This window comes from Capsicum annuum, chromosome 10, assembly GCF_002878395.1.
Source record: "Capsicum annuum cultivar UCD-10X-F1 chromosome 10, UCD10Xv1.1, whole genome shotgun sequence".
NCBI lineage: Eukaryota > Viridiplantae > Streptophyta > Magnoliopsida > Solanales > Solanaceae > Capsicum > Capsicum annuum.
Genome location: NC_061120.1, coordinates 54,766,725 through 54,783,849, shown reverse-complemented (window position 1 = coordinate 54,783,849; position 17,125 = coordinate 54,766,725). Strand labels below are relative to the sequence as shown.

At 38.0% G+C, this 17,125-nt stretch overlaps 1 protein-coding gene across 1 annotated transcript in view; it reads left to right on the top strand.

Moving 5' to 3' along the window:
- LOC107845715 (lon protease homolog 1, mitochondrial) overlaps positions 1-16,281 on the top strand; it is a gene marked incomplete at its 5' end in the record, with an annotated part of 40,551 nt that extends 24,270 nt beyond the window's left edge. Inside the window, 4 exon segments of the mRNA XM_047397917.1 lie at positions 12,711-12,812; positions 12,982-13,221; positions 15,158-15,676; positions 15,980-16,281. Of these exon segments, the coding sequence (XP_047253873.1) occupies positions 12,711-12,812; positions 12,982-13,221; positions 15,158-15,676; positions 15,980-16,141 (1,023 nt within the window).
- Positions 16,282-17,125: the final 844 nt, after the last annotated feature.

Genomic DNA, 17,125 nt, shown 5'->3' with positions numbered 1-17,125 from the left:
TGCCAGTGATCTCCTCTTCAATTTTAGATTCTTGAAGGCACAACACATCAGCCTTCCATTTGTGTACCATATTTGTTAGAATATGAGTAGGAACAAGAATAACATATAGAATCCCACTTAGAAAAGAATTGTAATGTGGTGTCCTATTTGGAAAATGATTATATGTAGTGTCTATAAATAAGGTCGCAATGTAATCATGCAGATACAACAATTCAATAATATTCTTCTCTTATATTTCTCACATGGTATTAGAGCCTCTACGATCTTGGTAGAGAATTAAAGAGCTGCCGCTGCCGGCGGGCGGCTATTACCCATATATGTCGCCTGTCTAGCCGATGATGATGTTAGCAAAAGTTGATCCACCGTGCTACTTTCTGTTACTTTGTCATATCTAATTTACGTAGCACCGTGCATCTTTTCGGTGGCTACTTTCTCATATTTGATTTGCATACCGTACATCTTTCCGGTGACTTCTCATATCTGATTTGTGTAGGTTCGTGCCATCATTCTGACCCTACTCATATAATTTCTCTTTTCCAGTAGGGTCGTGCGATCATTCCGGCTCTACCCATATAATTTTTCTTAGATTTTGACCTTTTTAGCCGTCAAATCTAATAAGTCTGCGAGTGAGCTTGTTTCTACAGTTTCTCAGTGATTTTCTTGTTCAAGATCTACTTATCTCTTGATTTCGAGATGACCCATATATTTATACTAGTTTTCGAAAAATTTGCAACGACCAATCGACTTTCCCGCGGCATTTACTACTTCTCGACCACTTTTTCATTTTGTTCCTTTCCAACTAAGGTCTCTCAAACGTCCAGAGCAGTTCTGCTGCTCTGCCAGTTTTCTTGTTGATATCTTCACGAATTCCCTCACTAATGCTCTTACATTACATCTCTAACAATCTTGGTACATATGTCTTGCATACACCAACTTGAGACGAAGTGTTAGTATATGGTAGGAATAGGAATACCATATAGAATCCTACTTGGAAAGGATTGTATTGTAGTGTCCTATTTGGAAAGGGACTGGAATATAGTGTGTATAAATAGGGTCTCAATGTAATCATGCAGATACCAACAATTCAATAATATTATTCTCTTATATTTCTTTCAATGTTCATGATCAACTTCTTTTTCTCGTGGCAATTCAATCCCCTAACATTCCAAGTTACAATGTTCACTATCATTGGATATTTGTGATACATCCCCTTGCTTCTAGTATCATTGCTCCTAAACTATCAACCAATCTCCAATCCCTTCAATTCTTAAGTCCCTCCCTATTTGGAGTTTCCACTGCTTGTATCACTGAGAGATCTACATTGCTATGACACTTACAATCAATCTTCATTCTTCATGAAGAATTCAAAAGCTTCTCTTTCACACTGTTAGATGCTGGAAATTCTTATGGAAGTGATTGAGAAAGAAAGGAAATTGCTACTGGTAATAGATTGCCCAAGAATCTTAGACGCAATTTAGTGTTTACTGTCCATAAATCTATCCACATGGAGTGTATGAACTCCCTGAAACTGATATTCAAACTGATATCAATCATCTTAGAAATAATCCTAACTAGATATTAATAAGATGCATATTGTCTACAACAAACAACTAGAAAACTATAAAGCCTAATCTGATAGTTGTTGGAATATTGGTAACTGTTGGAGAGTATGAAAGAGGCAGTTTCTTTATGTTTGGCCCTGGTTACACCTCACATGCAGTTTCAGAATTTCTATTTCCCTTTTCACACTTTCTTTTTCTAAAATGTCTTCAAAGGTGAGGTCATATCAGTGCACCACCCTGAAAAGACGCATTTCCTGTAGGCAAAATGAAGTAAACTTACCAGCAAGCAAGTCATGCTCTATCCGACTAGCTTCTTCAATTGGACTCCATTTAATAAAAAGGGCAGCCCGGTGCACTAAAGCTCCCGCTATGCACAGGGTTCGGGGAAGGGCCCCACCACAAGGGTGTACTGTACGCAGCCTTACCTTGCATTTCTGCCAGAGGCTGTTTCCAAGGCTTGAACCCGTTACCTCTCGGTCACATGGCAGCAACTTCACATGGACGCCATTTAATGAGTAAGTCTAAAGTTGAAATCCCAGGTCCTTTCACCCCAACGGTGCAACAAAATTTTTTCAGGCTCCACAATGAAATCCAAATCAGCCAAAAGAGGAAATGGTGGAGGTGATGGAATATCAGAATATCCGTGAGCAGGGCGACACAAGGAAACATGAAAAATTGGGTGTACCTTCGCTGTCGGCAGCAGCTGCAATTCGTAAGCATCAGAACCCATTTTGCGACCAATTTTATATGGACCAAAATAGCGAGGAGACAACTTCTCATTGGGATGTTTGAACTCTTCTGACGATAAGGATGAAGACAAAGTAGACCATCACCGCTCACGCCAAAAGACAATTCACATTGCTGTGAATCACCTTGTGATTTTATACGAGATTGAGCCTTCAAGAGATTGGACTGCAGTAACTTCAGCATTTGGTCATGTGCCAAAAGCTGCGCTTCAAGATCAGCAAGTTTAGTTTCACCAGGGACAAAAGGATGCAATGGTGGTGGCTTCCTTCCATGCACAACTTGATAAGGGGTCATATTAGTCCTTGTTGAAACAATACTTGGCAAGCTAAATATTGACACCACGATTTAGGCTTTTCATGAGCAAAGCAACACAAATAGGCTTCAAGGCACCAGTTGACCACCTCTGTTGGCCATCGGATTAGGATGGTAAGAATTATCCATACGAAGATGTGTACAAAGTATAAGTAACATCATGATCTGAAAGAGTAGAAAGCTGTATCCATGTAAGCGAACAATTTCCGTACAAAACAAAGCAACCATTTTTTGGCAGTGAATGGATAAGATAAAGCCAGAAAATGAGCACAATTGCCGAACCTATCTACTACCACAAGAATAGTGTTATAACCATTTGAAGAAGGAAGACCCAAAATAAATTCCAGGGAAATGTCTTTCCAGACTCGGTTGGGAATCGGCTATGGTTGCAAAAGACAACTTGGAGCGAAAGTTTCATATTTATTTTGCTGTCAAGTAAACAATTCTGGACAAACAACTTAACATCCTGCTTCAGACATGGCCAGAAAATATTGACAGAAACTCTTTTGAGAGTTTTCAAGTATCCCCATGTCCTCCTGTTGGAGAATCATGTGTCTCGGCTAAAATCATGTCTTTAAACTCGGGATAATCAGGAATTACCAATCGAACTTTGTAGTAAAGATGGTTGGCAGAGTGAAAACTCCGAATTAGAAAAAGTGTCAATAGAAAGTTGTTCTAAAAGCTGCTTGGTACTGAAATAGGCAAGAGAGTGACTTTGTTGAAGTAGAATAGCACCAACGCCATCAGTTGGAGCATCGCATTCAACAGTAAAATTTTGAGTGAAATCAGATAGACAAAGAGCAGGTACTGATGTCTAGACTCTTTCAAGATGCTGAACAGCCTTTTCTGCTGTTGTATTCCATATGAAAGCATCCTTTTTGGTAAGATCTGTTGAGAGACGAGCAAGAATACCATAGTTCTTAACAAACTGTCGGTAATAACCCATGAATCCCAATAACCTGGAAGTTCCTTCACCTTCTTTGGCAGAGGCCAATCCAAGACTGCTGCTATTTTTTTGCATCCGCAGCTACTCTATTTCTGGAAATCACATGACCTAGATACCCAATTTGAGGGTTGTGCGAACAGACACTTCTAGGGATTAGCAAAAATAGAATTGATGGAAAGGTGAAAAACTATCTGAAGATGGTTTTGGTGTTGTTGGAGGGTAGGACCATAGATCAAAATATCGTCAAAGAAAACCAAGATGGATTTTCTGATGTATGGTCTGGAAAGGTCATTCCTTGCGAATTGGAAAGTGGCGGAGCATTCGTGAGTCTGATAGGCCTTACTAGAAATTCATAATGTTTAGAATGAATTCGGAAAGTTGTTTTATGGATATCCGCAGACTGGAAACGAATTTGATGGTACCCTGTAAGAAGATCTATCTTTGAAAAAATAGTCTCTATGTAACTCGTCCAGTAACTCATCTATATTGGGAATAAGATATTTCTTTGGTATAGTTACCTTAATGAGGCTATGGTAATCAACACAAAACCTCCACGAATCATCTTTCGGTCTAGCCAATGGACTTGAACTACAACAAATGAAGCCGAATTCTAGTAAAGCAACAACTTGGTTCTCAATTTCAGTCTTTTGACCATGAGGGTATCGATAAAGGTCTTATATTTGAAGTTTTAGAATTTGGTAACAGAGAAATAGCATGAGAATGTGCTCTAAATGGTGGAAGTGACATTGGCTCAGAAAATAGAGTAGAACTCATCTACCGGCATCTGAATTCAATTACCGGGATTCTCGTACAATTTGTTAAAGGATTGAAGGGAAGCCATAGTGGAATTTGTTGATCTCACCCCTTGCAATTTATAATGTTTCCCCTTCCAATTGAAAAGTATGAATATATCATTCCAGTTAGCTTGAATGGTCTTAAGAGATGCTAACCATTTGATACCAGAGACCAAATCAGGCCATCCAATTGCAAATGAGTAGTAATTCTGAGTGACGGTAAAACCCGACAACTGAATTTGAAGATTCCTGCAAACTTTATTGTAACTGATGATGTCCCCGTTCCCTATTTGCATACTGAATGTTGGAGCTGTTTCCACAGGAAGTTTATGCTCCTCTAATGGACTCCGCCAGAAAATTTTGTGTGGAAACACTATCCACAAATATCAAAACTCGTTTATTATTGATTTCACCCTGCAATTTCATTTCTTTTACTAATTGAATTTCCCAAGATGGCATGGTAAGAAATTTCAGCTGTCAGTTTCTCAAGGGTTGCCATCGTCACCACCTGTAGCATTGACTTCATCAATTGTCCAATTGATTACCTCCTGTAAAGCCCTGTAGCATGATCGAGTTTGGAAAGGTCTGGATGCTTTGGGTTGGAAGAATCATTGCTTTGTGAATTTTGATGTGCAGAGTAGCAGCGTTGTTCTGGAGTGCAATGAGTTCTGTACAATGGGTCTATTGGTTGGGTCCAATTGGGCCCTCTACTGTTGTGATTGGGCTTAATTTGTTTTCAAATTCAAGTGCCAAACTCATAGCCCTATAAACTTTTCTAGGCTCTGTTCTCTCTAATTTGATACCTAATGTTAAATGCTTTTGCTTGCCGACCTATAGTATTATTTCTCAACCAAATCATTCAACACTAATAAATGCTTTCATTATTCATTCATAAATATAAATTGTGAAAGAATTAAACAAAACCCAAGATCATTTATTTAGTCTATATCTAATACTCCCTCTGTTCATCTTTACTTGTCCACTTTTCTGTTTTGGGATATCCAACAATACTTGTCCAGTTTATAAAATCAAGGAATAATTTTACTTGTCCAGTTTATAAAATCAAGGAATAATTTACTTATTTCTGTCCATTTTACCCATGAAATTAAAAATGATTCATTCTCTAATGCATTTTCAAAGCATTAAATTTATTATATTCAAAGGGTAGTATGGTAAAATTACCCCCCTATCATTACTGCTTCTTAATTCCTGTGCCAATAAGAAAGTGGACAAGGATGGACCGAGGGAGTACATGAATAATTTCTACCTTTTTTGAATTTCATAATTTTAATTTTGTAGTTTACATAGTGTAGTGAATTTCTTAGTGAATTGAATATTGATTTGTCTATCATATCCAGTGGTGGATCCACCTTGTAATCAGGGGGTTCATCCGAACCCCTTCGAAGGAAAATTATACTATTTTTATATTATTTTTACACGATCAAAAATATTTTATGTATATATAGTAGATGTTGAACCCCCTCCGACTAGTCCATATGTTTACTTCTGAACCCCCTTAATGAAAATCTTGGCTCCGCCACTGGTCATATCCATAGTAATTGGAAAATGCTAATGACTATACAGTTACTTGCATATTTCAAACTGCCATATACATTTATTTAAACAATCATGGCGATCATTGTTTTCCAGTTATTTGTGTATTACTTAATTTTGAATTTTATCCTGGTGAGGGATTATAGTGTCATTACAACATATAATTATTTCCTAAACTCTAATGTGATGTAACTATTATTTTTCGAAGAAACACAAAAAACAAAGAATTAAATGTAGAAGAATTTGTGCAAAAATAGCTTAGTTTGTGGGTTTGGCCTATTTTTCTATAAAACCCATCACCTTCCCTGCCCTATTTAAATTTCTAACAAAATTAAATTTGCCCTCTCCTGTTTAGCTCTTCCCCTACCCCGCATCGTTAAGAGTTTTGCCGTGCCCGGCCCAAATTGCCATCCCTACATTTGAACAACCCACATGCTCTTTTCTGTTTATGTCATCTTGAGCTTATCCCCTTGTACCTTTGATGCCCTCTAATAAATAGAGGTCCTTCATCTTTTCCCTAGCAGTAACTGCGGTGGAAGTACTCCCTAGGCTTCAAAACACACCTGGATCTCCTAGATGACTCTGTCACACTCCACTTTTATAATTTTTGGGACTGCATCACGCTCTCCCTCCGCAATCTCAACTCTAACCGATTTTAGGTGATTCTTCAGTTCCTCTCTTTGTCTGTGTCCACCCATTACAATAATTTCCAATTTCCTTTAAGATTCTTTGGGACCATACATAAGTGTTAGAATAGGAGTACAACAACAACAACAACATACCCAGTGTATTCCCTCAAAGTGGGGTCTGGGGTAAAATGTACGCAGTCCATACCACTACCTCAAATGAAGTAAAGAGGCTGTTACCGATAGATAGACCCCCGGCTCAGGAGAGATAACAAATAACAAACAAAAAACATAAAAGCAAACAACAACAAAGGATATCACACCGCTAGATATTAAAGAAAACAAGACAACCACAAAGTACATTATAAAAAGTACATTATAAACTATCTATACGGAATCATGGACATTACCAAAATACCATGTACAATAGGCTACAAGACACTACAGGCACATATACAAATATAACACTCTTCTCTACTATTACGAACGTACTCCTATCTACTACCCCTCTACCCTAATTTGTGTCCGCCACACCTTTCTATCAAGGGTCATGTCCTCTATAAGCTGTAACTGTCTCATGTTCTACCTAATCACCGCCCTCCAATATTTCTTCGGTCAACGTCTACCCCGCCTGCTTCTCTACTTCACCTGAGGTAGTAGTATGATCTGCGTACACTCAACCCTCCCCAGACCCTACTAGGAGGGAATACACTGGGTATGTTGTTGTTGTTGTAGTACGTCTACCCCGCCTAAAACTATCCATAGTTAGGGGCTCACACCTCCGAACTGGAGCATCCACGTTCCTCATCACATGTCCGAACCAATACAATCTCACTTCTCACATCTTGTCCTCCAAAGCCATTCCCACCTTTTCCTTGATATGAGTAGGAATAGAAATATTATATAGAATCCTATTTGGAAAAGGATTGTAATGTTAAGTGTCCTAGTTGGAAAAGGTGTTTAATAAAGTGTCCATAAATAGGATCTCAATGTAATAATTTAGAGACAATAATTCAATAATATCTTTTTCCTATATTTCTTGCATGGTATCAGAGAATTGGTGAGGAAAGTATCATTGTGCATCATTCCAGTGAAGTTATCCGTCATGGTGCAAATTCTTCGGTGTCAGTCAGTTCCTTATTTTTCAAAAACAAGTCCACCATCACGTTTAGAACTTTTCAATCACAAAACCCCAGTCAGATTCGTCAGAAACAAGTACTGCACACGCCCTCATGCGCCGCCAAAAGCAGATTTCTAGCGAGCTCATCAGATCCACGCGTCGGTGCGTGAGTAATTTTCGGACACTTTTTCCAAAAGGTTCTCCTTCCAGTAGGGTCGTCTCTTGAATCTGAGATTGTCCATACAGTTACTTCTTGATTCTGATCAAGTTTCAGAAGTTAGATCTAATTTTTTGGCTATGAAACAGTTTATTTTCAGATTTCGGCGACTGAACACTTTTTTCCTAGTTTCTGGCAACATATTTTTTGCTCATTTTAGTCTTGTGATTAATTCTGAACCCTTAATGAGATTAGAAAATCAAACGTCACAGTCCATGAAAAATCGATGAGGGGGAGGTCGTTTTGAAAGATTTCAACCTAGGATTAGTTATTGTAAACCTTAGTTATTGTAAAAGGCTTGGACACACTTGTGACATTTGCTATTCTCAACCTAAGTGTACTTATTGTAATAGGCTTGGACATACTCATGAAATATGCTATTCTTTGTTTGGTCGACCATCTAAAAATGCTCATGTTGCTTGGTTTAACATCACAGGTAATCAATGGGTGTATTTATCTGAAAAGAAATATAACGAGTATTTTAGTATCGAGCAAGTAAGCAGATATTTCCACCAATAGCCTCAACTGCACAATCTCAAAGGATCATAGGTTGTGGACTCTGGTGCTTCTGATCATATTTTTGGTGATAAATCACTTCTATTAAATATTGTTTATTCAGTCTCTTCCAATTAACACTTTAGCCAATGGTAACCAAACCAAAGAGTTGATAAGCTAATCCCCTATCCCGTGCTTGTCCTTTAAATCTTGCATTAGTCAATTGTTTGACTCATGCCCTAAATTGTGGCATACTATTTCAAGAACTCTTTTATCACACATGACCATAGTATGAGACAAACAATTGGTCACAAGGCCTCTACCTACCTTAGTACGAGACAAACAATTGGTCACAAGGCCTCTACCTACCTTAGTACGAGACAAACAATTGGTGTATGATATGAATCACTAGGCCTCTACTACCTTACCTCTCCTAACTCCTTCATAGCATGTCTAGTTACAGATTCTCCAGACGTAATTCTCAAATGTTTGGGACATCCTAGTTTGTTCAAGTTACAAAAGATAGTGCCTAGTTTATCTAGTCTATCCACATTAGATTGTGAGTCATGCCAACTTAAGATACATATTCGAACTGCCTTTCAATGTAGTAGTGAGAATCATGCAGAGTTTATCTTTTCCTTAGTTCACTCTGATATTTGGGGTTCTAGTAGAATCATTTCAACCTCGGGGTTTCGTTATTTTGGAAGCTTCATTGATGATTATTCAAGATGTACTTGGATTTCTTACACTTTGTTTGGATGGTGGTTTGACATGGTTTCATAATGTACGGTACCGTATGGTATGGTATTGTACTGTACAGTATAGTACAATACAATGTTTGGATGGACTGTATCGTTCAGTGTTGTTTAATAACAGTTTTATTGTCTTGTTTGACTGTATGGTACTGTATTGTAACTAGTAAGTTTACTAAAAGTTTCTTAATTATTATAAATGCTAATTTTATCAATAATTGTTAATAAAATAATTTTCTTGTTAATCTATCACAAATTATGCCATGTAAATATATTAAGTTGTTAAATTCATGTAAATTTTAACAAAATCAATACAAGAGTAGAACAAAATAAATGTAATTAAATTCATTTTTTATAGTAACAAATTTCATTTCCTTTTGGTGTTCTGAAACGTGGCCACCAATGACAAGTACAAAGTTTGATGCATCTTTTGTGTATGCTATGGGTGTGTTCGGTATGGAATACAAAAAAAAATTCTAGGAAAATAAATTGCTTCTTACTTAACTTGTGTTCGTTACACAAATAGAAAAATATTTTCTAAAAATATTTGTATGTATTTACCACAAAACAATGAGAATGAATAGAATAAGGGGGTGGGGTAAGAAAATAATTATGAATTTTTTATTAAAAAAAATATTTGGGGGTGGGGTAGCGGAGTGGGGGGATCGAGGGTAGGCGTAGGAGTGGCTAAGAATTTTTTTTTGATTTTTTAATAAATAAATTAAAAAATATTTTTTTTTCTGTGGTTAGGTGCATAGGGTGGAATGGGGTAGGGTGGGGGGGCTGGTAGGAGGTGATGGTGGGGTAAGAAATTTTTGAAAAATAAAAAAATTGGTTCGTGAGAGGGCTGGTAAGTGGTGAGGGAGGGATGGGTGAGGGTGGGGTAAGAAAAAGTTTTGAATTTTTTTTAAAAAAATAAATTTTTGAAAAAAGTAGGGTAGGGGTTTGGTAAGGGTCGGGGTTAGGGTGGGGGGTGAGATAGGAAAAAAGTTTAAAATTTAAAAAATAATTTTATTTTAGGCGGGGGAAGGGAAAGGAGGGGGAGGTGGAGTTAAATAATATAGGATGAAGGGTAAAATAGGATTATATAATATTAAATAAGGGCATAGTTGGAAAATAAATAAGCAAACCATAGGATACTACCAAATCGGTGGTTACATAAAGTGAGTTTTCAAGGTTACCAAACCATGAAATTAAAGCATACCATACCATACATTTTAAGAAACAATCAAAACAAATATGGTTCTCTTAATAATCATACCATACCATAGAAAACCATCATCCAAACGGTGTGTTAGTGAAAGATCGCTCTGAATTGTTTCCTATATTCTAGAGTTATTGTGCTAAAATACAAAATCAGTTTCGTGTCTCTGTCTCTATTCGTACCTTTCATAGTGATAGCGCCTTATAAAGTATGTCCTCCCAATTTCAACAATTTATTACTCATTAAGGAATTATTCATCAGACTTCTTGTTCGTATATCCCTCAACAGAATGGAGTAGCAGAGAGGAAGAATAGGCACCTCATAGAGACTGCTCGCACTTTCTAATTCAATCCCATGTTTCGCTGCGATTTTTGGGCAATAGAGTTATCACATCTTGCTATTTAATTATTCGGATGCCTTCATCTTGCATTCAAAGTCAAATTCCTTATTCAATGAATCTCAGATGGAGTGGGGATTGTCTTAAATTTCTTCCTGTAGGCTGCCCACCAAACTCCTGCTCAGTGAGTTATTATGTGTTGAGTTTATTCATCCTTTGACACGTAGGATTCCCTTTGTTCAAGAACCGTTGTTGCCTTTATTTCCTTGGATAGCCGCTTCGAATTTTTGACTATTTCTGAGTACAGTTGGCCCTCCTCCGTATTGTTTAGTTTTTGTTTAAAGATGGATGTTGTGCCTGTGATTAATGAAGCTTTCAATCTTTAATGCAATGTCCAACCAATCGGTATCAAATTCAGGGATGATAATACTAATCTCTTCCTTGTGTACTGATTTTTGTCATATAATGAACCTGTTTGTTGTAATTTCTTGTGCAAAAGTACTCGGTGAAACAATCCTGGAACATCCGTCTTTTCACATACTTTGACCTTCGACGCCTCCTTCATGGACTCACAAAGCCATCTCATCGTCTTCTTGCTGAAGTATGTTCTCCTGATAAAATTCGACCTCTTTCCATCCATTTGAACCATCCTGCTGCCTTTCTGGGAATATCAAATTAATTTGAACCCTACTGCGAAATAAATAATGTCGTTACCGGTAATTACAAATACCAAGTTCCAGCCATGTTGCTGGCTAGCATTCCTGGAAAAGATGGTACTTGGTTAGAATATTCCTAGGGAAAGTTATTCTTCGAAAATGTGCCTGGGAGCATATTTAAGGACTCAAGGCTTAAGCTTTGCGTGTTATTGTTTTCATTAGCACTTTCTTTGTTAAGGCCTATGTTTGATTCCATTTCGCCCTTAGAGCCCCTACAATCTTTTTTCTGTTTTTTTTTTTTGCATTCGACTACTTTTGACTGGACATAAAATTATTTATGGTGTTCAACTGGTCGCTGGGTAGGTTTTAATAGATTAATAAGGTAATTGAAGGGATGCAAGTATCTATTTGAATAGTCGAGGCGCATGCAAGCTGGCCTGGACACCACTATTATCCCAGGGAAAAAAAAGCAATTGAAGGTGGTGCCCTCGTGGTAGTGCAATCTCTATTGTATGAGGACTGCAGTAGATATGTTCTCCCATGGTCGAAAAGACGATATTGATGTAATTCGGGAACCTAATAATTAGCTCTCTAATTTTGTCTAGTTGAGGTAAATGCCATATTTATCTCTGGTGGAGAAAATAAATTCTTCGTGTCCCCCCACCCCCCCACCCACCGCACACACACACCAAAAAAAAAAAGAGAAATTTCCACCTTAAGTATGGACGTCAAAAGTTAATTAGTTGATACCTATGAGGGTTTATGGATATCTTGGTTAGTCGTGATCTTCTATAGTGGATAAAAGGAGTTCAAATTTAAAAACAGAAATCTTGTAGGCTGCTGGTACTTTTTCATGAGATAGTAGTAGCTTTGTTCTTCCCGAGACCACACCTGTGGGATTTCACTCGGTTTGTGGTTGTTGTAGTGGTAGCTTCAGGCTTATCTAATGGAAAACACAGACAGGATTAGGTAATGACTTCGGGAACCATTTTGCTGGAAATGCTGACTTCTCAATACTCCTGTAAAATTGTTCGAGTTGATAGGTAATCAAGTGGAAAAGATGCAGAGTTTGAGCTCGTGTATATGTCACCTCTCTGTCTGTCACATGCTTTTCACATGCTAAGTGGCAGTTTCTCAGATGTAAAGAATGTGAACCCAAGTTGGAGAATTAAGTGTGCAAACATTATGTTAGTAATTGATTGCAAAATTTGAAGGGCTGAATTGTTGTTGTTTGGTTTAAATCTTTCAACATGTATAATTATCTTGACAGTTAGTGTATGTAATTTTAATATTTTCAATTGATGCCTTGATGCTGGTTTTCATATACACAAGTTACACTGAAGTATTGCTTGCAATAAGCTAATGATATTGGCTATTCCTTATTTCAGGTTGAAGTGACTGATTCAGCTCTTCTTGCTTTAATAGAAAATTACTGCAGAGAAGCTGGTGTTCGGAATCTGCAGAAGCAGATTGAAAAGATTTATCGCAAGGTTCTGTGGCCTGTACTCTTTTGTTTAAAACATCTAAGTTGCATTGTCTGAATTTGATGCCTAGTGAACTTTTGAAGAAAGGTGATGGCTATTTAATGAAATGCAACACAAACACTTGGAAATCATTTCCATGCTTTGATACTTCTCACATTCTGTTCTTGCTTTCCAGATAGCTCTAAAGCTTGTTAGGAAAGATGACAAGATTGAGCCTCAGAATGTGGGGGTAAATGAGGTAAAAGCAGAACCTGTCCACATATCGGATGAACTCAAATCTAAGGAAGAAACTCAAACTGGAGCCAAGTCGGTAGAGGGTAGCAATGATGACAAGCCCGGTGAAAATGTTGCTGAAGCCCTGGAAGCACCAGTGAACCAAATGCAGAAGTCTACTGATGAAGATACTCATTTACAGGTAAATGGAAAATATTCAAAGGCAAATATATTATGCTAATTGTTGTACTTCATGCTTGACAGGGTTGCATCTGGGATCTACTCTTAGCCCATTTTTGTTTGCTTTGGTGATGGATGTGTTGACACGGCGTATTCAAGGAGAGGTGCCTTGGTGTATGCTTTTTGCCGATGATGTATTTTTGATTGATGAGACGAGGGTGTGTGTGAATGATAAGCTAGAAGTGTGGAGACAGACCCTTGAGTCTAAGGGGTTCAAGTTGAGTAGGAGCAAGACAGAGTATTTGGTATGCAAGTTTAATGACATGAGGCAGGAGAATGAGGTGGTAGTAAGGTTGGATTCCCAGGGGGTGTGTAAGAGGGATAATTTCAAGTATCTCGGGTCCTTGATTCAGGGGAACGATGTGATTGACGAGGATGTCTTCTACCGTATTGGGGTGGATGGATGAAGTGGAAGCACGCCTCAGGGGTGTTGTGTGATAAAAAGGTGTCGTCCAAGCTTAAAGGCAAATTCTATAGGGTGGCAGTCTGTCCGGCCATGTTGTATGGAGCGGAGTGTTGGCTAGTCAAAAACTCTCACATTCAAAAATTAAAGGTGGCGGAAATGCGGATGTTGCGTTGGATGTGTGGGTTTACTAGGGGTGATAGAGTTCGGAATGAGACCATTCAGGAAAAAGTTGTAGTGGCTTCGGTGGAGGACAAGATGCGGGAAGTTCGATTGAGATGGTTCGGGCACGTGATGAGGAGGGGCACGGACGCCCCGGTTCGTAGGTGTGAAAGGCTTGTGTTGGATGGCTTCAGGCAGGGTAGAGGTAGGCCGAAGAAATACTGGAGAGAGGTAATTAGGCGGGACATGGAGTAGTTATAGCTCACTGAGGATATGACCCTAGATAGGAAGATCTGGAGGACGCGAATTAGGGTAGAAGGCTAGTGCCAGTTTGGGGTCGTTGGGGTAGGGCTTTACTTGATGGGTGTATTATTCTTGTTATGCCACCTTGTTGCATGCTTTATTACGAATTTGTTTATTATTATTTGTTTATTATTCATTGTGGGTGGCGTATTTATGTCTTCTCATCTTGTTCCGTGCTTTATTACGGATTTGCTTATTATCTCGTGTCTTGAGCCGGGGTCTATCGGAAACAGCCTTGCTACTTCTTCGGAGGTAGTGGTATGGACTGCGTACATCTTACCCTCCCCAGACCCCACTATGTGGAAATACACTGGGTTTGTTGTTGTTGTTGTTGTTGTTGTTGTTGTACTTCATGTGATTTTTGCCGGTTGCAGTTATGCATGCTACAATGTATTTGAGGGCTTTTATCTATGCTTAGGATATAAATATGTTATTTTTGTATGCACAGAAGATGTCGCCTTTTCATACCTTGTCTTATTGTGTCATGTTGATTAAATGTGGTTAACAGATGAACTGTAATAAGTCACCCATCTGACAATTATATAACACCAAACCAGCAAGGAAAACACTTGGTATTCATTTGTACGATTAATTATGCCTTGTTATCTTAAAAAGGTTTTCAATGCATGACCAGCGTTTAATGTGCACTGTAATCAGATTAGTGGTTTAATAGCAACTTCTTTGGGGATGGGGAGGCTTCTTTAGTCTGACTAATGGCCAAAATGTTTGAATGGCTTGCGTTAACATGTTTCATTATAATACAGCACACACACTTCGATATGTGTGATGTTATATTTCCCCTCATATTTGTTTGTACTGAAAGAAAATGATTTGGAATTCTGCAAATTAAGCTGCCAGTGAATAATCTACCCTCCCCAGATCCAACTGGGTATGATGTTGTTGTTGTTAAGCTTCTAGTGGACAACGTTGCATGATTTATACTTCAGGTTTACATAATCTATGTTTAAGTATTTAATGACCATTGTATCATGCAACTGAACTTTGGTTGCGGTTGTTGTGATCTTAACAGGATACTCAGGAAATTGAGGAAGCTACAGAAAGTGAAACAAGTAAAACAATAGATAAAGTGGTCGTGGACTCACCAAACCTAGCTGATTATGTTGGCAAGCCTATTTTCCATGCGGAGCGCATATATGATCAGACCCCAGTTGGAGTTGTGATGGGTCTTGCTTGGACTTCAATGGGTGGCTCAACACTCTATATAGAAACGTCTCTGGTGGAGCAAGGTGAAGCAAAAGGGGCTCTCAGTGTAACAGGACAACTAGGCGACGTTATGAAAGAAAGTGCCCAAATTGCCCATACAGTTGCCAGGATCATTTTGCAGGAAAAGGAAACTGATAACCAGTTCTTCGCTAATAGTAAGCTTCACCTTCATGTTCCTGCGGGTGCAACCCCTAAGGATGGCCCTAGTGCTGGTTGTACTATGATAACGTCCTTGCTGTCTCTTGCGCTGAAAAAGCCTGTTAAACCTTACCTGGCAATGACTGGGGAAGTCACGCTAACTGGAAAGATTCTTCCTATAGGCGGGGTATGACAACAATTCTCTTCCTTTACATTTTTCGTTGATTTTTATCCTTTATGGTCTTTATGCTTGATTATTTTCCTGTCTGTATGTGCTTACGTGCATGTGTGTAAGCATAGTAAGTGTGGTCTTTTCATTTTGACTATCATTAAAAGGATTCATGAGTTTCAAAACTGTGTCAAGTGTATAGCAGTACTGTTGGTCCCCAAAACTGCATCCGGAACATGATTGTGGCTCCACCAATGTTGGGTTCATCTCTGAAGTGTGCATTTAAGTTGCAAAAACTTTTACCTTTTTGGTTCAATACAGGTCAAGGAGAAAGCCATAGCAGCACGGCGAAGTGATGTGAAAACTATAATATTCCCTTCAGCTAATCGAAGAGATTTTGATGAGCTTGCTCCGAATGTGAAGGAAGGCCTCGATGTACACTTTGTGGATGATTACAAGCAAATATTTGATTTGGCATTTTGACAGCCAGAGTATAAAATATTGAAGTTTTTTTTTTTTTTGACCATGGTATTACATAATTCATAAATTTCAAGGAGATGGATTTTACCTTTTGCCAAGAATGACGTTAAAATTTATGGAAGTGTCTGATTTATTAGACTGCACCTACTGTTAAATTTAACTGACGGGATTTATGACCACTTGGCATCTTATTTTTCTTACGGGCGAAGGTACAAAATAAGGGGGAAAAGGAGAGAAACAGAGAACACAAGAGAACCTTCTTTCAGTTTCTGTTAATGTACGGCAGTTCTTTTTATTAGCGGTCTAATCAGCAACCAGTGTGCTGTGTGCAAGCATAGCTAGTATTGATGTGTAAACTGTAGAGTCTTTTCTGGCCCCACTGATTTTTGTCCAAGTAGTAGCAGCTTGCAAAGTCTATCAAATTCTGCTACAAAAGTAAAGTAGACGGCGATGCTTTCATGAAAAAGTTTTACACCTGGTGTAGTGGTGAAACTTGTTATTAAGGTGTTAATAGAACAGTTCTGCATTCTGCGATGCGTTTAATTTACAGAATAAATTCACATTCTACATTCCAGGGTCTCTTGTTCTTGTTTGAGCATTAATAGTACAAATTTTTTACCGGTCTTACCTTTCAATATAGGCGATGAGAAAATCAGCAGTTGGGAGGCATATTACCATTTCTAATCTTGGCAATATTTTAATTCTTGATGAATGAGGTCTCTTTCCTAATTTTTCTATTATATAGAGTGGTGGAAGCAAATGGAGGTTGTCCTGTCAGTTTTTACTGTTGTCCTGTCAGTTTTTACTGTCTCATCTTTATAATTTTTTGTTTTCTCCGTTTTAAATTATTTGTCTTATTCTTTTATAAATATGTATTTCAAAATTACACAAAATTATTTTAAATTACAATAATTAACGGTTTACAAAATTTTAAAAACATAAAACAATTTGGTTGTCTCATAAAATTCTATTAGTACTACATAAGTT